At 36.3% G+C, this 25,747-nt stretch overlaps 1 protein-coding gene across 7 annotated transcripts in view; it reads right to left on the reverse strand.

The window, feature by feature from the left end:
* FUT8 (fucosyltransferase 8) overlaps positions 1-25,747 on the reverse strand; it is a 436,921-nt gene that overhangs the window by 18,070 nt on the left and 393,104 nt on the right. For all 7 annotated transcript variants that reach the window (XM_027843711.1, XM_027843709.1, XM_027843707.1 and 4 more), the window contains 2 exons: positions 5,808-6,054; positions 2,425-2,601 (listed from right to left, as the gene is read on the reverse strand). In XM_027843711.1, the coding sequence (XP_027699512.1) occupies positions 2,425-2,601; positions 5,808-6,054 (424 nt within the window). The remainder of the gene's footprint in view (positions 1-2,424; positions 2,602-5,807; positions 6,055-25,747) is intronic.

Raw genomic sequence — 25,747 nt, forward strand, 5'->3', positions numbered from 1 at the left:
TGGACTTGATGACCATTAAGGTCCCATTAGCCCTAAATGTTTGCTCCTGTGACGTTTATACAACAATTTAGTACAGCAGCAAAACACAACAAACCAAAGTTAGAAGACTGGGTTTTAGTCCCAGTTCTACTGCTTTACTAGCCACAGACAAAGTAATTAGCATTTCGGAGCCTCAGTCTTCTTAACTGTAAAATGAGGGTAACAATATTTGTACCACCTACCTTGAGGGCTATTGTGAAGAAAATACTTACTGAATTATAACTTAAAAAAAACCTAGAAAACCAGCATAATTTAAAAAAACCCCAACTAAGTACAAAATAAATTCTGAAATTAAGAAAATTGAAAGCAAAATAAGAATAAATAAAAAAGCTTTATTTTAAAAAGCAAATAAATCATTAGCCAATCTAATTTAAAAAGAAAGGAAAACAAAACAGTCAATGTTAAAAAATGAAAACAGCAAAATTACAACAAAAGACTGATAAAGGAAATTATTAAAAATTATTTTGCCCAAAACTAATTTGTCCAATTCTGACAATTTAAATGAAACGGATATATGTCTAGAAAACTATAAAACACCCAGAGTAACAGAAAAATAAACAGTGAATTTACATAACTCGATTTTAGAAAAAGAAACTGAGAATACAAAATGAACTACTAAAGAACAAAAAACCTAGTACCAGATGGATTTTATTATTCAAAGAACAATTAATTCCAATAGGACATAAGTTTTTTCAAAAATTGGAAAAAGGATTCTATCAATTCCTTACATAATATAAATATGGTTTTAATCAGGGGAGAGATGAATCAGAGAAAGAAACCAATACATAAATATCCCTAATAAATAAAGTATAACATTTTTGTTTTCCTTTAGGAGGTGTGAAAAAGTTTTTCAGTCAACTTGATAGACTTGTATCATAGCTAGCCACTGGATGGCTGTAAAATGCATTCTTCTTTGGCCACCCCCCCCCCCCCCCCAAAAAGCAAGCTGCCCAGATTAAGAGTCAATCTAGGGTGAAGTTCTGACAAGTGAGAACAGTGAATTCAGGTACTAAGATCTTCTTCCTGACTATCAGAGTACCAATCTTAAGGAGCTAAAATCTGAAAGGTGGATGCCTTTGCTATGTGCAAATAGGCCACTTCATCTTATTGTCTCTGTTACTTGTCTCTCATGTGTGTAATTTCACTATGATGGTTGGGGGAAGACTCAAATGATCAAAGGGTCAGAATCAGAATCAGAAAATAAAGCAATCTTTTGTTAATTAAATGAAGAGCAAAATGATCTCTATAATATTACATCCTATATGTCTATTTTCTTCTTCCTTCTCCCTACTACCAGACAGCTTAAATAGCTTAAAAAATTATAGTTAAAAAAAAAACCACAATTCACTAATTTGGGGCTAATATGGGGCTGATCTGAATTAGTCAGACTGATTTATAGAATATCTTTACAAATTCAGTTTTCTTAGTTTCAACTACATGAAGCAACTTGAACTGCTTACAATATGTTGCCAAGAGAACTTACTTTAATGAAGGGCTTCTGGCTCATGTCATTCGAGGGCCAGGTGAACTAACAACGAATGCTGAGCCCAAAGAAGGAAAAAAAAAAACTTAAGTGAGGATATAATAATAGCCGTTTTCAAATGTCTAAAGGCCTTTTGTATGGAAGGGTTAGATTCGTTTTGCATGGCTTAAAAGTACAGAATAAAGAACAATGGGTAAAAGCTGCAAAAAGGCAAATGTAAGTTTGATATCAGAAAAGCCTGCATATCTCAAGAGGTAATGGTTTCTTCCTCAATGGGAGTCTTCAAGCAAAATCTAGATAACTACCTTTCAGGTATAATGTAGAAGGGATTCTGGTTCAGGTATGGGTTACACTAGAAGGTCTCTAAGTCATCCAACTTTGTGATTCATAAACAGTGCAAAAGTAAGCTTCAGTCTTCCCCAAAACTAGTCATCACAAATTATATTTTAGTAGTTTTCTTAAATAATTAGGACTTTTTTGTAGGGTATATGATTGATTGTATTCTCCACCAAACCATAAAACAGACAAATCTTTTCTTCCCTTTACTCTTAACAGACATGAAAGGTTTGTGTGTACGGTGAACATTTTCTTTATGCATCTGCTTAGCTAAATGTTTGAATATCTGACTGTCTATGTTAAGTTTCTAAGAAAGGAAGTTCCTAAAGCAGGGAATGGATATTTAAATGCTTTTGATGATGATTATGACACAACAATATGGCCTAACATATTTCAGATTCATGATTGCAGAAAGTATCATACATTACTGATAAGGACCCAGATAAATATATGTGTACACATATGCTTTAAAAAATTAACATTCAAGAATAGAGTTTCTTTTCAACTGGAAGAACCATTTGCACATAAATATCACTACATTTGAAAATTCAGCTTGTTTAACTTACTTGGATTTTGCCTCCTTCAATAAAGAAGGATCATCTGTGGCCAAATAAACTCTTTTTTTGTCCACATGCATTCTACGTTCAAGAAGCTGGAAATGCTCTTCTACATGCACCATGTATTCCTCAATAGGATGGAACGCGGCTTCTGTCCCCACTTTGTCTGTACGTCGGACATGAACTCTAGAGAGACAAAACAAGGAACTCAGACTCTGCTACTCAAGTTTGTTGGGAACTTGAAAAGCATTTTACATCAGAGCTCTAACACACTGATTTCTCAACATAGCTGCAAAGAACACTGAACAACGGCTATATGAAATGAAAGAGGAACTACAGGAAAAAAATCAGTTCCATAAACTACTTTCTGACAGAAAAATTAATTAATGAATAAGAAACCTAACAGTTGGAAGTCGCTTATTCTGACTTATACTTCTGTTAATAGTGATTTGGAGCAATCTTTCATATAACTAATAGTTTGCTATTCTCTTACAAACTTTATTATTATTATTATTATTATTACTATTATTTTTTTGTCTCACATCATTGTATTACAAATTTTTTAAAAAGAATTATTTGACTGTGTATCTACTGGGAAAAGAGCTTTTGGTCTTATATATCTGTGTTAATTACCTATATATCTTGGATATCCAACTTTTTTCAGATATATTTGCCACAAAGATTTTTTTTCCAAGTCAACAACTTCCCTTCTAATTCTAGTTGTGTTGACTCTATCAGTGGGAAAGCCTTTTCAATATCATGAAATCAAAACTATTCATTTTACCCTTTGTAATCATATCTATCTTTTGTTTGGTTAAGAACTCCCTCTAGCCACAGTTGCAAAAGGTACAGTTGCTCTTCTAAATATTTTATGGTGTGATCTTTAATATTCAGGTCCCATATTTATTTTGAGCTTATTGTGACATAAGGTACAAGATACTGGGCTAAATCTAATTTTGGCCAAACTGCTTAAGGGAGGTCTTTCTCAAGTAATTTATTTTCTCAGATTAATTGAATGCTGAATTTGTTTGACTTGTTTTAAGAGTCAGAAGATCAGAATTCAAATTCTGATTCTGCCACTTAACACCTACGTGACCTTTGGCAAATCATTCATCTAAAGGCTTCAGTTTCTTCATCTGTAGAAGGGTGAACGAGATGGTTTCTGAGGTTCCATCTAGCTTTTTTTAATTTAGCTTATTTTTTTTTAATTTAGCTTAGTGAAACTATTGTCTCAATTCATTGCTTTACTGAATTTTTTTTTGAGGTTTTCTGTGTAAACTACATGTCATCAGCAAATAAAGGTGGTTTTTATCCTTTTTTTTGTCCATTTTTAGGCCTTTAATGTTTTCCACTTGTGTTACTGCTATCACTAGAACCACGTCCAAAACAGCAGAAAAAGGATGTATCTTTGCTTCATTCCTGTACTTACTGGGAAATTTTCTACTGTTTCCCTATTGCATATAAGCCAACTTTTGGCTTTTTAGATTAAATGATTCATGGTAAACTTTATATATTAAACACCAGTACAACCAATGAGACTTGCTTTGTAACTATTTACATTTAAATGAATAACTTCAATTTCTAAACTGCTATAACTTTTCAATTATACTCGTTTTTTAGCCTTTTATCACTATAAGGTCATTCTCCTCATTTACAAATGAGCGCTTTGCACTGAGGAGTGCTGTTTTATGAGCTAATCTTCTCTGAATTCTGGTCTGCAAGAAATAAAGCTCCTTCTTCCTGGTTCTCAGAAACTAAAGAAAACAACTGAGAGAGTGGGTAATTCTCAACACTTAATAATTCTACTTTTTCACTATTCTTTTGTAGTGTTTCTTTATAATGTTCAAGAGGGAGAGGAAAAAACAATTGAGAGATCATGATGGTATGGCACTATGAGCTGAATGATATCAAGAAAAGAGGAAAGGATCCTAAGTTGGTGATATGATATTGATGCTTTCCATTTACCCTTGTGAAATAACCAAACATGTTGGCTAAGGGTGTCAACACACAGCTGTGAGGCAGGGAATAGCTCAATTGAATTTATATTTTAAAACAAATACTGGAAAAATCTGTCTTTTAGAAAATACATGAATCATTACCTGTTAAAAAAAAAAAAGAGGATTGGACTAAATGATCTTTAAAGTCCCTTCAAGTTCTAAATCTATGGGTCTACGAATTGAATTTAAGTGGTTTTTTATTAAGGAAATGTGCCACTGAACAAAGAGTAACCTTATATAGGTCAGATCTTGCCTGTAGGCTATACCTCTGACATCCCAACTCTAAGATCTTCATTAGATTCCTTCTTGCTTTCAAAATTTCCTGACACCTCTACCTTAACATAAACATAATAATAAGTAAAGGTATATGTAGTGAATCTGAGAGGACCCTAGAGATTTTTTTTAACGTAACTTGAATAACTTATTTTTTACATTACTAAAAATATGCCTTTTCCTTAAAGCAACCTCGAGTGATGAGGACCACAAAACAGAACGTTAACAATATTAAATCACTATAAAGTTTTTTAAAACCCACTTATTAATTGCTTACCGTGTGCTAGGGATATAAAGAAAGGCAAAACCAGTTTCTGTACTCAAGATCATGGTCTACTGGTGGAGACATTTAAATAACTAGGTATATACAAGATAAAAACTGAGTAGATGGGAGGTAATCTCAAAGGAGAGTGGTCACTAGCAGCTGGGGAGGATCAAGAAAGATCGCTTACAGAAGTTAAGACGTGAGCTGAGACTTTCAGGAAGCCTGGGAAACTAAGAGTCAGTGGTATGGGAGATAGACAGCAAACAGGCACAGATAGGAGATGGAATGCTGCGGGCAAGGGCAAGTAGGCCTGTGTATTTGCAGGGGAATACTAGTTTATTATTAGAAGATCACAGATGGAGGGCAAGATGGAACCTCAGAGACCATCTCGTCCCCCCTTCTACAGATAAAGAAACTGCAGCCCTTAGCTGAACGATCTGCCCAAAGTCACAGAGGTATTAAGGGGCAGAATCAGGATCTGAATTCTGATCTTTTGGTTCTTAAAACAAGTCAAACAAATGATATAAAGATGACAGCCTTACTTCATGGCCTCATTAGGTTAAGACTGATTTCATATTTTATCCCACAAAATATTCCTCTAATTAATTTCTCTAGGAAAGGAAAAGCACTCTAATGCTATGGCCCCTCCGAGTTCTAGTGCCAGGTCAGGGATAATAATTAGCATCTCAGCTGTTCTAGAAACATGCTGGGGGTGGATGATTATTTCAGTAGTGATCAGATGCATGACACATATTTCTTAGTTTCTTGGTAGAGTTATCAAAGGGCACTAGATATCCCCCAAATCATTGTAAATTCTGACACAGTTCAAGATATGAACAATCAAATCGCATTCTTACCCGATAACTGGATGCTTGAAACCAAGCTTTTTGGTGGCCTCTTCAATTTCCTTTTCTAACCAAGGCTGTGGACGGATTAAGTATTTGACAAACTGGGAAACCCACCACACGGCAGGATCTCCATGGACCCGCACAAGTCGATCTGCAAGGTCTTCTGGAACAGCCAATGGCAAATAGGGTGGCCGTGGATGAAGGCTGTCAACAATGGGAAGCTCTACCACCTGAATGTTTTGGTCATTTATCTCACCTACAAGAGAAGACCACAACATACAATGAACCTCAATGGCCATGCCATCCTAGTGACTTACTCAAAGACATAATCCAAAGCTTGTATTGAGCGTTCAAAATTGTCAACATAGGGTATTCACATGTTGCCAGTGGGGACAGAGGACTTGGCAAGGTTCTGTTTTTTGTTGTTGCTGTTTTTGAAACACAAATATGCGCACTCTCACTAGCTTGCAATTTATCAGAGTAAGGAGCTTTAAAACTAGAAAATGGGAAGCAAAGGGCACAGTGATTCTTGCAAATCATTACTGTCTGGGGTTGCCTAATGGTTCCAATTGTAAGCCAAGCATCTGTCTCTATTTAAAGGAAAAATTATTTTCCTAAAAAATAACTGGATAATCCTGAAGCATCTCAGTACCCAAAGAGAATCACTTTTGCACAAACCAGTCTTTAGGGCTTATTTCTTAATGAAAACAATAAAATCAGTGTTGATTGTGTATTGATCTCCCTGACATTTGAAAGTTAGGATAGCAATGAGACATTCCTTTTGTAGTAGGTTACTTCTTTCAGTTTCTAGCCCTCATATGCTATTAAAGGTACTGCCACACAATGAATTTTTATAACATAATGTTAAGTAAATACAAGCCAAAATGAGCAGCCAGGGTCCCCAAAGTTGATATTACATATTAAAACTATAACAATAATAACTAGAAGACACAAAGATACCAATAGAAAGATTTAGAGTATTAAATGTACTGAATTAAATTTGCAGTAATGAAAGATATTAACCTGAGCATACAAAATAATTTCAGTTAGGATGTTGTCATTCTGCATAATGAATTAGAATCACAGTTAATCATTGGACTATTAATGAAAGAAAGCATCTATATCAAATAAACCTTAATATTTAAAATGTATACTCCATCAAAATAGGCCACAGACTTCAAATTCCATTTTTCTGCACATTCACAAAACGTTTTGAAAAATATCTAATGATCTAGCAACATGGTCAGTCAAGCCAACAGTTTAGCTAAAAGAAATAATGCTTTGCATAAGTAAGAATTAAAATTATCTACTTAATATTTTCACTCACATTCCAGCATTTCAGGACCCTTGTAAACAAAGTCCTTGAAATATGACATTTGTTGCATCAATAAAAGGCAGGTGGCAAGAATTTACCATTGGTATCACACAGTTCACTAGTTAAAGAAGAGCCTGCTTGGCACATCTATTAGATGAGAAGCAGTAATTAAGATGGTTCAGCAGAAGAGTAAGATGCATTTTTCAATTATGTCACTATAACCAGAGTCATCCTTGAGGTATGGCAAGATGGACAATAATTGGAATATGGAGGTGACTCTGAATGCAGATAAATTACTCTACTATTCCCTCCCTTCCAAATGAAGTGAATCTCCTAGGAGAAGGAAAAGGAAGAAGAGAAAAAAGAGGAGGAGAAGGGGATAAGCATTTATATAGTGCCTACAAAACATCAGCCACTGTGAAAAGCACTTTTTACAATTATCTCATTTAATCCTCAGAACAACCTTGCAAGGGAGGTGCTGCTATTATTACCCCCATTTTACAGTTGAGGAAACTGAGGCAGAGGTTAAGTGACTTGCCAAGGGTCATACAATTAGTTAAGTGTCAGAGGCTGGATCTGTATTCAATGTTCTTGACTCTAGGCCCAGTGTTCTACAGGAGGAGGAGAAGAAAGAAGAGGAGGAAGAGGGGAGGAGGAGGGAAAGAAGTAGGAAATGGGGGAGGAGAAAGTGGAGGAAAGGGGGGAGGGAAGAAATATTTCCTATGAAGACTATAGGGATGTGTGGGAGGACATACACACTGCTGCAAAGTGGAATAAGCAGAACCAGAAAACACACACACACACACACAATAGTAGCAACATAAAAGTAAAGAACAATCAAGTAACTAAAACTGAATGTTTTGGAATTACAATGACTTAAATCTGGCCCTAAAAGGTAATATGAGAATATGCCTTCCTCTCCTTTGTAGGAGCAGTAGCCTATGAATGCAGGATGTTGGACTTGTCTGATGTGTTGGTTAGTTTGCTTCTTTGATGGTCTTTGTTAGCAAGGAATTACTCTCAGGGGAGTAAGGGAAGGATATATTGAGAGATGTCAGTGATACTAAAAACAAAACATACTAATATAAACATTTCTTACAGAAAAAAATTTCCCGTAGCTATATGTGTGAAAAGTGTATAATCTCTTGCCTTTTAATTTTTTTTAATGGTATGAACTTTTATATTTAGGTCACATATCCCATTTAAGCTTACTGCAGAATATTGTATAAGTTTTCAGACAATGTAATTTCTGTTGAACTGCTTTCTTGTTTCAGCAGTCCTTGTAAAATGGGAAAGATTTCTCTAGTAATTTATGTTCTTGTGTTTATCAAACTTTGTAGATTATGTGTTTCTTGCTTATCCAGTCCAATGATCTACTTATGTTTTTTAGGTCTTCCTTTATGCTTCCTTTAGTTGTACTTTTTCTCGTTTTTAACCTTGAGATTCTAGACCTTTCATTTTTCCAAATGAATTCTGCTACTATTTTGGCTAGTTCTAAAAAGTGTCTCCTTGGTAATTTTTTGGTATAGTACTAATTATGTACATTAATTTGGATAATGTCATTTTCATCATATTGAGACATTCCAACTATGATCACTAAATATTTTTTCATTTATTTAAAAAACACTATTCATGCTATTTATATAAATCCTATGTGTGTCTTAGTAGGATGCTAGACGCTTTATGTATTTTGGAGAATAGCAATTCATTTATGGCTAGCTTGATTTATTTTCCTGATAGCAGACTGTTTACTACCTCTAATTTTTTCATTCTTTCTTTTTTCCAGTTCAGATACAAGTATGATGCTAAATTTTCCATGCCCCTCTCCCACCAACTTCATCCATTCTTCTATTTTGGTGATATTAATTTGAAATACCCTTTTGCTAGAAGTGCCATTATACCTCCCCTCCCCAATTCCTTACCCCTTCTAGGAATCTCCAGAATCAGTTCCCAGGAATGCTGATTATCAAAGGAGGCAACAGGGAAGAGCTATATGACCCTGGCTGGGGTAGGAAGTCTCATTCTTTTTGTTTTCATTTATTAACTTATTCTGTTTTTTGGGGGGATCACTTTAAGTTTTATTGATGTGCTTTATTTTTATATTACATATACTTAACTATTACCCCCACTTTTTGAGAGGTCTCTTGTAACAAAGTAAAACTGTTAAGTAAAACCAATACGGTGACCTCATGTGAAAATGTATGCAATGTTTCACATCTCTATTGCCCCCACCTCCCTACTAAAAAAAAAAATAACAGAAACCTATTTTCTATCCTCCTCACCTCATTGGAAAGAAAAAGGAAAATTAAAAAAAAAAAAAAAACAAATTTCTTTAATGCATAGTTAAGCAAAATATTGGAATGAATTAATTACTATTGAGATTAATGACCCTTTCTTGTAGAAGCTGCTCCCGTGAAATGTATAATGTACTCTTCTCCCTACACTAAAGAGCAATATTCATAGTAAAACCCTCTTCACACCCTCTTTTGCCTTCAGGGTTACTACAGAATGTTGACATATCACTCACTTTCTGGGGCCATACTAAACCCACACTCTTCATACAGTCTCTTTTGTTTTCCTTATTCTCCCACAATCCCAAGGGGAAGGGTAGAAACTGAAATCCTCTTCTGTAACTTTCCATCTGAGTCTTGATCAGTCATCTCTTGACCTCTCCTACCCTCTTCTTTCCACATCTGAAATAAAATCCTCTGTATGACCCTACCACCTATAATGTTAATATATTAATCATGATATAGGATTTTTGCCTTTAAATATTAGTTCACTTCTCTCACCTATTTTTTTTTAAATGAATGAATAAAAGCACACTGACTAAGCAATTATTCTGTGCAAATCACTCCTGCTCTTAAGGAGCTCATATTCTAATAGAAGATACATATAAGGTTTGGCTACAAGTCATTATACCTTTATCTTCTTACAATTTTTAGTCCATTGATGCCTTTTGTCTTCTCCCTGTCACTTAACACAAACAAGAGTATTCCTCCATGCTACATTCATGTCCCTGTAGAGTATGAGACGTGAAAATAAACATGTCATTTTTTTCATTACTATTTGAAAGTATAATTTTTTTTTCATTTTTGTTAGCTCATATTTTGAATACCTTGCTCATTCCTTGAATATCTGGAAAAAATGATTTAAATTCTTCATTTTTATTGAAAATCTTATTTTCTTCTTTCTTTTTGATGTTTAGATTCAGTTTTGTGGGATGTTATTTTTTTGGTAACAGATTGCTCTTCAGAATTTTACATCCAAATCGTTCCTCTTATTGCTTGTAAATATGAAGTAATCCCATGCTGTTCTGATTGTTTCTACTTGGATTTTGAAGTTGTTGGGGTTCCCACCCCCCATGCTACCTGAAATATTTCTGAACATTTTTTCTGTATGACTGTTTGGAGTATGGTATTTAGTTGTTCTTTTTCATATTTTTCTGTAAAACTTACAATCCTTATGTTACTTTTATCTCTATTTCATTATTTTCCTTCTATCTTTGCACTTTTGTTTTTTTTTTTCCCCCTTTCCAAAGGATTTACCAATCTGTGATATGTTCAAATTTCTCTTATCTCTCTTTGGTTAGACTTGCTGATTTCACTTTCAAATGCTCCAATTTCTGTTTCCTTCTTTGATATTTTCATTTGATTCTTTAAATGCTCTTTTGAATCATTCAGTTGCTCCACTGTCATTTCAAGAATCCTTGTCAAATTTGAGTGATTTTAAATTTCCTCAAGAGATTTTGTCTTTGTTTCCTTTGTTTTAAAATGCTTTTCACTGAGATCTTTCCTCCAAATACATGTTTAATTCTCCAAAGCTGAAGTTTTGGACTGTCTTTATCAATCACACTGTTGTTGATTTTTTCCCTCCAAACATGGTGTTCTTGTTCTAAATGTGTTTTACTGACAGTCTTTTCTCTTTATAATGCCCCATTTCATGCCCCTCTCCTAGTCCTTTTTTTCAGATGTCACTTTCCACTGGTTGCTTGGGGCCTGCTTTCTTCAGAGGCTGACCAGGTTGACCTCTAGGTAGACTACCAGTGGCCACAGTAGCAGGGCGTATTCTCTATCTTCAGGCATCCCACTCTTCTGAGAACCACTGTTCTTTCTGGAACCGGCTTTCATTAGTCCCTCAGCTGGCCCCTGGGGACTGGTCATAAAGGGATTGGGGTAGCTGCCCCTAGGACACTGCTGATTGGGAAATTTTAAGAAACCATTGCAATTTTTTTGGGGGGGGGGTGGGTAGTCTCTTTTTCTCATTCTATTAACTGACTATTTCTTCCTTTGCTCTATTAACTTTAATCAGTGGTGCATTTCTGGTTTCTTTCCTCTCCCACTCTCTTTTCCCTTAGGTTCTACACTTTTTTCTCCACAAATTCTTACCTTTCCTTCTTCTCAGGACTTAGAAATAATCTGATTCATGGACTACATCTTCTTCTAGCAGCGAGCTTCTCCCTCAGACATTGCCACAGGGTTAACTTCAAAAGCCAGATGGCTAAAACCACAGAAGTTTGGTATAAATGCAAGCTGAGGGGGTATGGAAGGGATGCTGGAAGCAGCAGGAACACCAGGAATGATGGGCTGGTCAGACAGTCTTTGGTTTTTCTGCAAGAATTCCATTGTGGTAAGTCCTTTCACTTATCCTCTTTTTATCAATAACTTTTCTGAAATTGGGAACTTTTAAGTTATATAACTTTTTAGTTACATAATTTGATATGGTGGGGGAAGACCTGTGCTTAGAGAACCTCTCAATCCAATATATTCCGAGGATTCTTCCTGGGAATACTTTCTTCATTTAAATGCAGACAGATGGAGTTTTGCATTCCTTTTCAGTGAATTTGTAATGACCCCTTTTGATCTCTTCCATTATTTGTGACTAAACAAACTCTTCAAAAAGACCACCTATAATAGGTGCCTCTACTTAACCCCTTATACTTCAGACCTTATCATTCCACAAATTGTTCTCCCTAAAGTTACCAATGATCTCTTAATGCCCAATTTTTTTCTTTTCTTTCTTTTTAAAAAATTTATTTTATTCTGATCTGAACCTTTCTTTTCTTTCTTTTCCTTATTTATTTTATTCTAAACTTAAGAAAAAAATAAGCATCTCCATAACATAACAGAATAGGAGAAAGAAAAAAAAAGATGGTTGACCTTTCTGCATTTTCTGACACCACTAATCTCTATTTGTTGCTTCTTCTCTCTGGGTTTTCAGGATATCACTGTCTCCTGGTTCTTCTTCTACACCAATATGACCTCTCTGTCTCCTTCACTGGCTGGATCCACCTTTAGATCTTGGCCTCTAATTGTAAGTGTCCCACAGGGTTCTGTCCTGGATCCTCTACTCTTTTACCTCCACACAGCTTTACTTGGTGATCTCATCAACTCCCATGGATTTAATTATCATCTCGATGCCATCTACCCATCCTGATCTCCAGTTTTACATCTCCAATTGGATGTCCAGTAGAAATTTTAAACTCTCAACATGTCCAAAACTTAACTCATCATCTTTCCCCCAAACCCTCCCCAACAACTTCCCTATTACTTTAGAAGGCAACACACCATTCTCCTAATTCCTCAGACGTGCTACCTGCATCATCCTCAACTTCTCACTATCTCTCATCCCCCATATCCAAATTCTTGCCAAGCCTGTTGATTTCATCATTGTAACATCTCTCGAATAAGCCCCCTTCTCTCCTCTAACACTACCACCACCTTGGTACAAGACCTCATCACCTCATGCCCGGATTACAGCAATAGCTCGCTGGAGGTTCTGCCTACCTCAAGTCTCTTCCCACTGGAATCCATCCTCCATTCGGCCACTAAAGTGGTTTTTCCTAAAGAAAAGGATTATGTTGCCACACCTCACTCAATAAACTTCAGTGGCTCCCTACTGCCTCCACTATCAAATACAAAATACTTTTTTTGGTATTTAAAGTCCTTCATAACCTAGACCTCTCTTACCTTTCCATTCTTCTTATATCTTATATCTCTTTAATCCAGGGACAGTGATCTCCTGGATGTTCCATGAAAAAGACATTCCATCTCTTGGTTCTGGGCATTCTCTGTGGTTGTCCCCCATACCTAGAATGCATTCTCTCCTCTACTCCACCTACTTACCTCTCTGGCTTTAAGTGCCAAACAAAATTTCCTCTTCTGAAAAAAGGTTTTCCTCACCATTCCTAATTCAAGCACCTTCCCTCTCTTTCCTATTTATGAATTTCCTATATATCCTGTTCATAGTTTTTTTTGTACATGTTAATTTGTTCATTATCCCCCCCATTATACTGTGAGTTCCGTGAGGGCTGGGACTGCTTTTTTTTGCCTCTTTTTGTATCCCCACCCCTTAGCATAGTGCCTACCACATAGTAGCCACTTAATAAATACTTATTAACTGACTGACTGTTAAATAAGAATGTGGCTGAGATTAGTAAACAAATTTCTACAAACCCTTAGTAAACTATGTGGCTTCCAATTATAATAAGGCTACTATTAAACATCAATGCAGCTTAATGACTGTGTTTAGAAGAAGAACAGCAGTTTTAAGACAGAAATGAATTAAGAATGCAGTCAACATCAATCAGAATTCACTGAGGGAAATGGCTATTTATCCAGCATTCTTGTTTCTCTACATACAAAAAAAATTAGGTCTATTCAATTTTTCCCAGGGACATAATACAAACCTGCATCTACAAAAGATCATTTATCATATGTCTCCAATTCTTCAGGAAAGAAGGAGGGATAGAGAGAAGAAAGGAAAGAAGGAAGGAATTTTCCCCCAGAAAACCAAGAGATCCTAGAGCACCTTAAGAGTCAGACCAAATGGGCAGGTTTCATTAGTGGTAAATGACCAAAAAAAAAAAAAAAACAAAACCAAAAAACAAATTGAGAAATATTTGTCAACCTTTTTTGGAAAGTTTCAAAACGCCACTGATGTTTGCTTGATTTTATTTCCTCCTCTCTGAAATATACCTAAAACAGGAGTTCTTAACCTTTATAATATCATAGACCTCTTTGGCAGTTTGTGAAGTCTATGGACTTCTTAAAATAAGGTTTTTAAATGCATAAAAAAAAGTAGGATTACCAAGGAGACCAATTATATTGAAATAATTATCAAAATTATAATAAAAACAACTTACAGGACCAGGGTTAAGAACTCCTGCCCTAAATATATTAGGTAATATATTTCTCTGAAATTAGCTGCATTTACCATTGTATGTGATATAAATCAGGGCTCTTTAAACTCTTTCCACTCCCAACCCTTATAACAGGGACCCTTTCCCCCTTTAAGCAGCATTTATTGGTGCTGTGTGGCCTGAGGGCATGCGCAGTACAAAGTGCACACGCTCTGTGTTCAGAACCAAGGCTACAGTGAAGTTGTACAATGCAACATGGGCAAGCACTGGCAAAAACACCTCGGATTCATTACACATTTGATTTTCAACTAATGTTTGGTCATTGCATGTTCACAAACCTTTTGCTGTTGCCAAATTTTTCATGACTCCATGGGGTCATGGCCCTCAGTTTAAGAAGTGTTGAATTATAAATAAACATTTTGCATTACTTCCAATGTAACTGACTGAGGGTTTACCTACATTTTTTTCTATTTGGTGGCAAATTATCATAGACTACAGCAGGCTGGGTTTGGCAAACTTGAGGCCTGCAGGCCAAATCTGGCCCACCACCTATTTTTGTATGGACCATGAAATAAATGATTTTTACATTTATAAATAAAGAAAAACGTCTGATGGCTGGTTGGACCTAAGACACAGACCACAGTTTGCTATCCTCTGGACTGGAGGAAAGTATTCAAGTTTTAGCTCTAGAAGAAACTAGCTGTGTGACCCTGGGAAAGTCATTCTTCCTCTCTTGGCCTTGGTTTCCTTGTCTGTAATTGGGATTGATAACTTCCAAGTTTTCTTCAGCTCTAAAATTCTAGGAATATTAGAAACTTAACTAGGAAAACTCTACCAGACATTTCCTAGAAAAGGCAGAGCTACAAGTCATTGATATAAATAAATGGCTGGTTGCAAAATTCACTGACCTCTGAACGAGTTATTCTATTTTGTCTTGTGATACAAATGATGGCTAATATTCCCAAGCCAAGGAAATTAACCTAAAATGCCCTCAACATTAAAATTTTAAGCACTGGTTCTCAAACTGTTTGGTTACACTCTTGAAAAATTACTGAGGATTCCCTCCCAAGAGCTGGGTTATGTGTATATCAATATTCACTGCATCAGGAGTTAAAACATCTTAGCATTATCATGAAAATAGTTTCAACTTCTCAGACCCCCAAGAAAGGATCTTAAAGAAACTGAGAAGTTTGTCAAGCATATTCCATGCTAATTTGACAAATTACTACCTTGATATTTAAATCATTTGGGAGCTATCATGTATTGATATTTTAATTATCTGATAGTTATTTAAAATATGGAGAATGGAAAGGAGGCATCTGGGCCACATTCCTTTTATTTTTCATTCCATGTAGCTGAAGATTTCTTCTTAGCCCTGAATGAGCCACTGTTGCCGGTCATATGAATTCCATCACTGCTCTACTTAAACAACAACCCAAAAAGCTATTACCGCCAGTTTGAAGCCTTCACCCAATCAAGTGAGAAGTTCTCAATTCAATCAGATGAAACACAGTGTAGCGTTTGTGACATTCTTAAGAATTAGCATATCACCCAGTGGGAGCGACTGTGCAGAATCCTCATGAGGGACTTTCTGTTCTTGCTGGCAACTGCAAATGCAATGCAAAGACATTGGGTTCATGGTTCACTGACCTCAATGATATTCTCTCCACTCTGGAAAGTGTGTTATGAGAATGGCTAATGCAAAAATGTGCATTCATCTTGGTGAGTTATTCAGTCCAGGGTAGAGTTGTGTCAAAAGAAACCAACCCACGAGGTCTGCTTTGCTTTGTGTAGCTAAACAGTATTCGTATAGCCACTCTTAAGGCTTCTGAAGCAAATTTAGGCATTTTACTTTAATATATAAAAGTTACTCTGCCAAGCCTCTTGTTTCACTAGACAGCTTGCTTATAAAGGGGCCATTGCCAACAATCACTTGGATTAATCTCATGGAAGAAAGCCATCCCAGCCTATGGCGAGAGGCTTGGGGAGCTTTTAAAATTTTAGCTCTTTCTCCTAACAGCCCCTCCTCTCTTCTCAGGCTCCCCTTCTGGTCCTAAAAGAGCCAGAAGCAGCATCTTCCCCCACTGGCAAGACATAGTAGGGTAATGAACAGAAAGAGGGGGTTGAGGGCTAGGAGGGATGGCAGCCTTAATTTCATAAAAACTCCCAATAAACAAAGGTATATGGGCATGTCTGGGTGTGTGTTTTCTTTTTCCTCTTGCTCCTTTATCATGGTTCACCTTTCCCTGAATAAAGCTATGAGGAGGAGAGAATCTACTAGGATGATCTCCTTTCTATCTAAAGTTTCTACACCTTTGTCACAGGTCACTGAGAGGTAGAAAAAGTATTGGCATTAAGAGTGCTATAAAGGATCACATTGGTAGGAGGGTTTAATACTAAATGCTAATTTTATCTTTTTTTTAAATTTATAAATTACCATCACTTAGGACAATATTGACTTTAAAGCCTCATGATGAACACACTCATGATCTAAACAACCTATCTGACCAAATCGCTCCCTAAAATCTTGACAATACTAAGGAAAGAAGAAAATGAAAAATCATACAAAGGAAACGAGAGATAAGAACAATGACATCTTTGTGGATAAGAGTGATGGAAGAGTACTTACTTATTTTGTCCATGAGTAGGACCACCACCAAATTAAACCTACCATGAATGTGGTACTGTGTAAGCTGTACAAAATGAAACTAAAACTGAGGTGTGGTGGGGTCAGCAATGCCCACAGACCACACAGCAGGCTGATGGGCCAGGCTCCTCTCCCAAGAAGTGGCCTATGCTACCATACCAACCACGCTGATGTCTTCCCTGCTCCCACCATGATTCCACATGCCCAGCTCCTCTGAGCTCTTCTATGTCTGCCGCCACCTCTATTTTGGAAGGAAGAAGACAGTAAAGGCACTGGCTTTAAGTGCCAAACCACAGCTACTGTCGTCAGTGCTGCTGGCAAATTGGCACACACCTCACACGTCTCCTTCTTTTGCCTTCCAGAGTGGCATGAATACCTTACAAGGTTGCCAAAGCCTGCTTCCACTAGTTTACAATCCATAGCTACAGGCAGCAAAGCTTAGAGAAACATTACAAACACACAAAAATACACTTTTCAGAGTTTGCCATTTTGTTGTGGTGGCTAATCGAGTTCAATTAGTTGAAGTTCATGGAAAGGGTAGGAGAAGAAATGAGTGTAGGGGGCCATAAATGAATTTTTTTTAAAAGATTAAAAGTGCACTAAGACTTTTGGGACACTCGTATAAAGGGAAACATGACTGGGAAAACTATGAGAATAAAGAAAGAAGGAATATTTGATATAATTTGAGGAATGTTTTTACCCAATACTGTCTGAGGATGAGGACAATACTTCCTATCTGTACACTGCTTTATAAATTAATATTTCAAAATATTTGTGGTTCAGCTGATTTCAACACCCTCCATTGAGCAGTTTCATGAACTGCTCTTTGACTGAACCTGTAATGTCACTGACATAGTTCCCTGTGTCAAATGGAAATTCCCTTCACTGACACAGATCTGTGATTCATCTGTAACTCAGTCTTAGAAATTTGCTTTGGGGAACTGTAAGGTTAACAGTACAGTGTCTGGTACATAGTAGACATTTAATAAATGCTTATTGACTGACTAAATTATTTTCCCTTAGTCACAAAGACAATAGGATCATAGATTGATAGCTAGGAAGTCAATCTTGCCCAACTCTTTCATTTTACATATGGGGAAACTGAGGCCCACGGAGGTTATGTGACTTGCCTAAAGTTCTACGGGCTCTAAGTAGCTGAGTTGTAATATGAAGGCAAAACCTTTGATTCCAAATTCGGGGCTTTTTCTACGATACCAAAATTATTTAAAACCTGATTATAAAAAGATGGCATGCATTTGCTTAATAAACTATTCTATGATATAATATGCTTTTCTCATGACAAATCTTCAGAATTTATTCTCATAAGAGCAGATCTGGTGGCTGAAAAAAAAGATTAGTAGAAATATTTGTTCAATCTATCATAATTCACTGTAACTAATCCACTTATATACAATTTTTCAACTATTAGATATAAGAGCAGGTATTTAGGTATTTGGACCTAAAACAAGTCTCCCTTTAATCTTATAAATAACATTATTAATGATAAGCAGATGATATTTTCTAATAAAGATTAGAGTTTGATCATCTGTGTTGTGCTTGGGGACAAAGTCTAAAATTTAATACAATAAATTAATACATGCAAAAAGAATCATGAAATAAAAACAAAGAAAGCATGGCCAGATGATGTAGACATTCTATTAGATTACAACTTTAGTCCCACCTTTTGGGTCCCTAAAACAGCTCAGATAGAACTGTTGGGGTTGACAAATACACATACACATAGTGACAAAGTTAAGATGTGTTTCTATCTAGAAAACTGCAATTTTCATTGACATCGTAGGAAAAAGAAACAGTCCACAGGTGAAAGAATGAGATCAAGAGAGATCCTTCTGAGATGAAAGCTGAGGAGGCAATTTGCTCCAAGTCTCTAAGATCACAAATCTTCAAAACAGAACAGGTATTGCTATCCTTTTTTACTCATAAGGCTAGTTGGGCATAAAAACATTAAGTGATATGGGTGGGCCAAATGATCTCTGAAGTCCCTACAGGAATGTGCTGGTAAATGTTTAATAACCAGGTTTTTCAAGGGGGGGAAATGTATGCATGACACACTTTTGAGTTTAATCTGAATTACTAATATTTTCTCTATTATTTTTATAAGTCTACGCAATCAAGAAAATAATGAATCAAGCCCTGATTCATAACTTTTGCTGATTTCAAATGTGTAAACACTCACACTGAAAATCTAACAATTGGCTTTCCAGAGTTGGTTCAAATCAGTTCCAGCTTTGCCGTGGGTCCTCTCAACACTGTGATTCTATGATCTGCATCAGGTTACACATCAAATGTTAGAAGTAGAACTAAGGTCTTTGGATTCTATCATACTCCTCTGCTAGAGGTTTCCTCCTTTATAAAAATAATATTTGTATCACCTGCTAAATTTATATATTAATAGTGCCTACTATATGCTTGGCACTGTACTAAGTGCTTTACAAATATGATTTCATTTGATCTTTACAACAACTCTGGGAGGTAGGTGCTATCATTATCCCCATATTACAGTTGGGAAAACTGAGGCAAACAGAGGTGAAATGACTTGTCCAGGGTCACGCAGGTAGAATGTCTGAACTCAGGACTTCTTGACTCCAGGCCCAGAATCTCTACCCACTATGCTACTGAGCCACCTCTAAATAGGACAATATAAACAATGACATCTCCAAATCCCAGAACAAGGGTCTATTCCCTTTTAGAATAAAATAGGAAGTTTAAGAACAGTGAAAAGGAATGAACAGATAGAAAATGTAGGGGATTCCTTATTCAAGAGATGTTATAACGCTAAAAATGTAAAGGGAGGGACCAGAGGGGTACAGCCAAGATGGCAGAATAAAGGTAGAGACTCGTTTTAAGTCTCCCAAATTCACCTCCAAAAGACTTTAAATAAAGCCTCAAAATGAATTCTGGAGCAGCAGAACCAACAAAAAAATGAGGTGAAACAATTTTCCAGGCAAATACAACTTAGAAGGCTGGCAGGAAATGTCTGTCTCACTGAGGTGAGAGTGGAGCCTAGCGCTGTTCAGTCTACGTCCTAGCAAGTTAGCAGCAGGGCTTGTGGTGACTGAATCAACATCAGTGGCTTCCAGAGCTCTCGGCCTTCAGACAGTATGGGGGCCTGACAAGTGGTCAGAAGGAAATTACAGGGTACCCTTTGTGGGCACTAGGCATAGGATTCTGTTGCATTGTGGTTCCAAGTTGCAGTCCCAGGGGGAAGAGGAATACTAGCAGGAGTTCCAGGATGGAAAACAGTGCTTGTAGCTACTCAAATATATAGAGAAATCGGTTAAGTTTATTAGAATACAAGTCATTCCCCAATTGATAAATGGTCAAAGGATGCAAACCGGTAGTTTTCAGACAAAGAAATCAAGGCTATCTATAGTCATATAAAAAAAAAACCTCTAAATCCCTAATTGATTAGAGAAATGCCGATTAAAACAACTCTGAACTACCACCTCATACCTATCAGACTGGCTTATATGAGAGAAAAGGAAAATAACAAATGTTCAAGAGTGTGTGGGAAAATTGGGACACTAAAGCATTGTTGGTGGAGCTATGAACTAATCCAAACATTCTGGAGAGCAATCTGGAACTATGCCCAAAGGGTTACTAAACCATGCATACCCTTTGACCCAACAATATCACCACTAGGTCTGTTTAACAAAGAGATTTTAAAAGAAGAGAGAGAGAGAGAGAGAGAGAGAGAGAGAGAAAGGACTTACTTGTAAAAAATATTTATAGCAGCTCTTTTTTGTGGTGGGAAAGAACTGAATATTGAGGGAATGGCTGAACAAGTTGTGGTATATGATTGTGATAGAGTAATATTGTGCTATAAGAAATGATAAGCAGGATGCTCTCAGAAAAACCTCGAAAGACTTACATGAACTGATTGAAAGTGAAGTGAGCAGAACAGAACATTGTACATAGTAATAGCAATACTGCACAATGTTCAACTGTGAATGACATTGTTATTCTCTGCAACACAATGATCCAAGACAATTCTGAAGGACTTATGATGAAAAATGCTATCTACCTCCAGAGAAAGAAGTGATGAAATCTGAATACAGATCAAAGCAAACTTTTTTTTTTAACTTTTACTTTTCTTGGATTTTCTTTCTTTCTTTCATTTTCTTTCACAACATGACTAATAATATGGAAATAGATTTTGCATGATTACACATGTATAACCTATATAAAATTGCTTTCCTTCTCAGTGAGGAGAGGAGGAAGAAGGGAGGGAGAAAATTTGGAACTCAAATTTAAAAAATGAGTGTTAAAAATTGTTTTTACATCTAATTAGAAAAAAATAAGGTATTTCAAAAAATAAAATAAAAAACCAGAGAAGCTAGTTTTTTAAAAGGGAAAAGAAAAACAAGCATTTATTAAGTGCCAACTACATGCCTGGCAATGTGCTTTCTGAAAAAATAAAATGAAAAATGTAAATGAGCTCAAGAAAGGTTTAGACAAAGTGATGCATAACAGTCTAAAATGAAAGGAAAGCAAGGATACTTGGAGTACATTCCTAACCTCTGGGGTGCAGCCATCATATAAGGCCACAGAGTGTGTGTCCCATGATCAGTGTAAGAAGAAGAATGATGATAAAGAAAACCAAACCAAAATGAAAACTAAAAAATCATAATGACCACTACAGTAATTATAATAGCCTAACCTGGTCCCAAAGGATAAGAAATGTATTTCTCACTCTTGCTTGCAGAACTGGGAGATTATGAGTGCGGAACAGTATATCTACTACAGGCACATCTCATTTTATTATGCTTCATAGTTATCGTGGATTTTTTTTCTAAATAAATTGGAGGTTTGTGGCAACCCTGCATCAAACAAGTCTATCAGCACTATTTTTTCCAATAGCATGTGCTCACATTGTGTCTTTTGTGTCACATTTTGGTAATTCTCACAATATTTCAAACTTTTTCATTATTATATATCAGTGATCTATGATCTTCGATAGTTACTACTATAACTGTTTTGGGGCACCATGAACCACTCCAACATAGGACAGCAAACTTAGTTGATAAATGTTGTGTGTTCCAACTGCTCCACTGACCCTTTCCTTGCGTCTCCCTATTCCCTGAGACACAACAATACCGAAGAATAAAACATAAACTTATTTGTTAAAGCAGCCGCAGAGTTTGAGAGGAATAACTCCAATTTTGAAAGAAGTTCTACTGTAGGTAACATGCTATCAAACAGTATCACCTGCTAAAGAAAAAAAATTCGTGACAGGAAGAGGCAATAGATGTGGCAAACTTCATCGTTATCTTATTTTAAGAAACTGCTCAGCCACCACAACCTTCAGCAACTACCACCCTGATCAATCAGCAACTATCAACATCGAGGCAAGACTCTCCACCAGGAAAAAGATTACAACTCATGGAAGGTTCAGATGATGGTTAGTATTTTTTAGCAATAAAGTATTTTTAATTAAGGTTATGTACATTGATTTTTTAGACATAATACTATTGCACACTTAATAGACTACAGCACAATGTAAACATAACTTTTATATGCGCTGGGAAACCAAAAAATTCATGTGACTCACTTTATTGTGATATTTGCTTTTTTGTAGTGGTCTGGAACCAAACCCACAATCTCTCTGAGGTGTGCCTGTATTAGACTTAGTATGGTTAATTCTGATAAAATGTTTTCCTTCACCGCTTCCATTTTAATTCTCTATTACAAGGGAAGGGATCATTGGGGAAAATAATATATAAGAAATGATGGTGGTACAAAGACCAAAGATATCATTACTTTCTTTTTTTAAAGGAGAACAGGTCTTGTCTTTAAAAAAATGTCATTATCACTTGAGTCATTCTGTTTCAGTTATGTCTGGTTCTTCATGACTCCATTTAGGGTTTTCTTCACAAAGATATTGGAGTGGTTTACTATTTTCTTCTCCAGTTCATTTTGCAGATGAGGAAACTGAGGCAAACTGGGTTAAGTGATTTGTCCAGGGTCACACAGTTACAAAGAGTTTGAGGCCGCATTTGAACTCAGATCTTCCTGACTCCGGGTATGATGCTCTATCCACTGTGCCACCTAGCTGCCCTTTCAGATATATTACTTTCCTAGTAGTTCCTCCTCTATAAAATGGGGATTCTAATGCTTGCATGACCTAATTTGCAGGACTTTTGTGAGGTAAGTGCTTTTGTAAACCTTAAAGCAGTGTAGAAATGTTGGTGTATTATTTCTATCACTCCTGTCAAGTAAGCAGACATTTACAGACATTTTATGCTTCCTTGTGTACTTTATTTCCTTTGCTGCCTTGGAAAAGTTAAAGTGCTTTCATTGGTTGGTTTTAAAATAATTCTATAAACCATTTGTATAGTCTGTTTAAGATTCAGGGACCTGTGCTCCCGAAAGGGCTAAGTCAGATTCATATTGAGCTAGTAAAAATAGAGATAATCAAGTCTCGGAGGAATATTTTTTTTCTTCACCTTAGATACCAATGCAGAAGTCAATTATTCAACAATTACATATGGTGAATCTATTATTATTCAAGGTATTGTGCTAGTCATACAGCATATAAGCACAATAATAATCATTGGGATATAATCATAATTAGTTTGTTATCAAAGAGCTTACCTTCTAGTTGAGGAGATAATGCATGTATGTATACATGAAAAGATAATTAACTATGCTGGGCAGTAAATATTAAGTGCCATGTGGACTATAACTGGGGAATACCAAATTTGGTGTTTCCTGTTTTGAAGTAGTGGCCAATACAGTGCTAAGATTTGAGAAAACCATGGTTTCTGACACTGATCTTTCTGGAAAATCTCTGACCTCTCCTCCCTTCTTTCCTTTCCCTCTTAAGAGAGAAAATTTCCTGTTCTTCTGGTACAAACTGAAGATAATGCTACCAGCTCATAGGGACTGTCGGATGAGGACAATGAATGAATGAAGGCGCATTGGCCAGGATCTTTAAAGATGAAAAGCACAATACCCTGTAAACTGTTAAGCATTATCAGCAAGGATAGAAAATAATGATAAGATTTTTTTCTTTGAGTAAGAGAGGAATAAGACCAGAGTTTTCAAAGAGGTCCCTAAACGAATTAACCAGGGCTGAACATCACAAATTTGGAAGATAAAAAAGGGCATTCTATTAAATCAAAGGCCTTATCAGGTATAATCAGTCCAAATGCAAGGGTTAGCTGGAGAAAGAAGCTAAATTAAATTAAGCATGAGTCATAGGCTACCTGAAACTCCTGCTAGAGGAGAAACCTGCTCTGACTGAATATATTTAATTACTTCTTCAGGTCAAGTCTTTTCAACTTCAGTATCTAATAACTCTGTTAATTTTGTAGTCAATGTAGTAGAGCATTCTAATTGGATGTAAGTAGAAAACTGACTATTCTAATGTTTTATTTTATAATAAACAACATACAATATCCATCCATATATATAACTTTTTTGACTTTGTAAAAAGAAGGAATTTGTGATTTTAAAAGTTATATCCTTCCATTAATCTTGACCACAGGCTGCTGCCTACAAAAAACAAAAACAACTCTTAATGAACACTAATCTTTTATTCAGAATGATTTGGATGTAATGCAACATATCTATTAAAAAGGCATCAAAGTCATTAACTTAAGCCCATATAAACAGCTTGATCAGGTTCCATTGTAATAATGCATATTTTCTTTTAATCCAGCCTGCCTGGGCACAGAGATTTATTTCATGTTAGACTTATTAAAAAAATGAATTCAGAACAGGTGTCACAGGCTAGATTGGGGATTGCATAAGTAAGCTTTGTGTTGGGAAGTGATAAGGATACATTTAAAATTTTAATAGGAAAAAAAGCTTGAGACCAAAAGCAAGTATGCAATTCCTTAAAAGTCAAAATAAAACCAGTTATAAGAGAGAGCAAACATGGTGTTATCTTCATGAGACAAAAACAAATTCTGAATTCTGAACAAATTCACTGAAAAGTGAAACTTTGTGAATGGAATGAATGAATGAATGAAAAAGTATTAATAAGCGCTATATAAACACTGCTAAGTGCTGGGGCTACTATTAGAAAAATCAAGAGTCAATGTTGTCAAGGAGCTTACATGATAACTGAGGGAAACAAAACATCAAAAAAAACAAAACCAAACCAGTTCAACTGAAGGGAAGATGGCAAAGGCCAAAAGTCTTTATGTTCCATAGGTAGCTGAGATGACATGGCTGGGGGACAGAAGATGGTAGAGACAGGAGAGATGGTAAATTTTAGCCTGGAGGCTCTTTGGAGGCAGTGAGAGGGCAGAAGACAAATCCCAGGGGTTCCTTCATCATATCAGAAGAAACATGAGCTGTCCAACAGCTTGGATCAAAGAATAAGGCAAGAAAGGAGGGCACCTCTGGTGGCGGCACCTTCTCCCCCTTGGGTTTCCCATATGCGGCAGCTCTTCCTACCATCCAGGATGGGCTCTGGGATGTCTTGGCAAGGGGAATACTCTGTAACTCTCACATGGCCACCCACCCTTTCTTTCTGCTTGACATCTCACACAGCTCAGATGAAATGAAAGTCAACAAACTCTCTTCCTTCCAGTAACATGGAGTTCCACCAGGTTTTACTACCTTTTACTATCTGTCTATGCCCTGTAGTCAGTCCTCAACACTGTTATTTGATGTATATTGTTACTTGATATAGGTGACACAGTGGACAGAGTGCCAGTCCTGGAGTCAGGAAGACTCATCTTCATGAGTTCAAATCCAACTCCAGGTGCTAACTGTATGTCACTGAGTAAGTCACTTACCCTCTTTGTCTCAGGTTCCTCATCTATAAAATAAACTGGAGAAGGAGGTGGCAAATCATTCCAGTATCTTTACCA

Source organism: Vombatus ursinus, unplaced genomic scaffold (assembly GCF_900497805.2).
Source record: "Vombatus ursinus unplaced genomic scaffold, bare-nosed wombat genome assembly UNPS02014926.1, whole genome shotgun sequence".
Lineage (NCBI taxonomy): Eukaryota > Metazoa > Chordata > Mammalia > Diprotodontia > Vombatidae > Vombatus > Vombatus ursinus.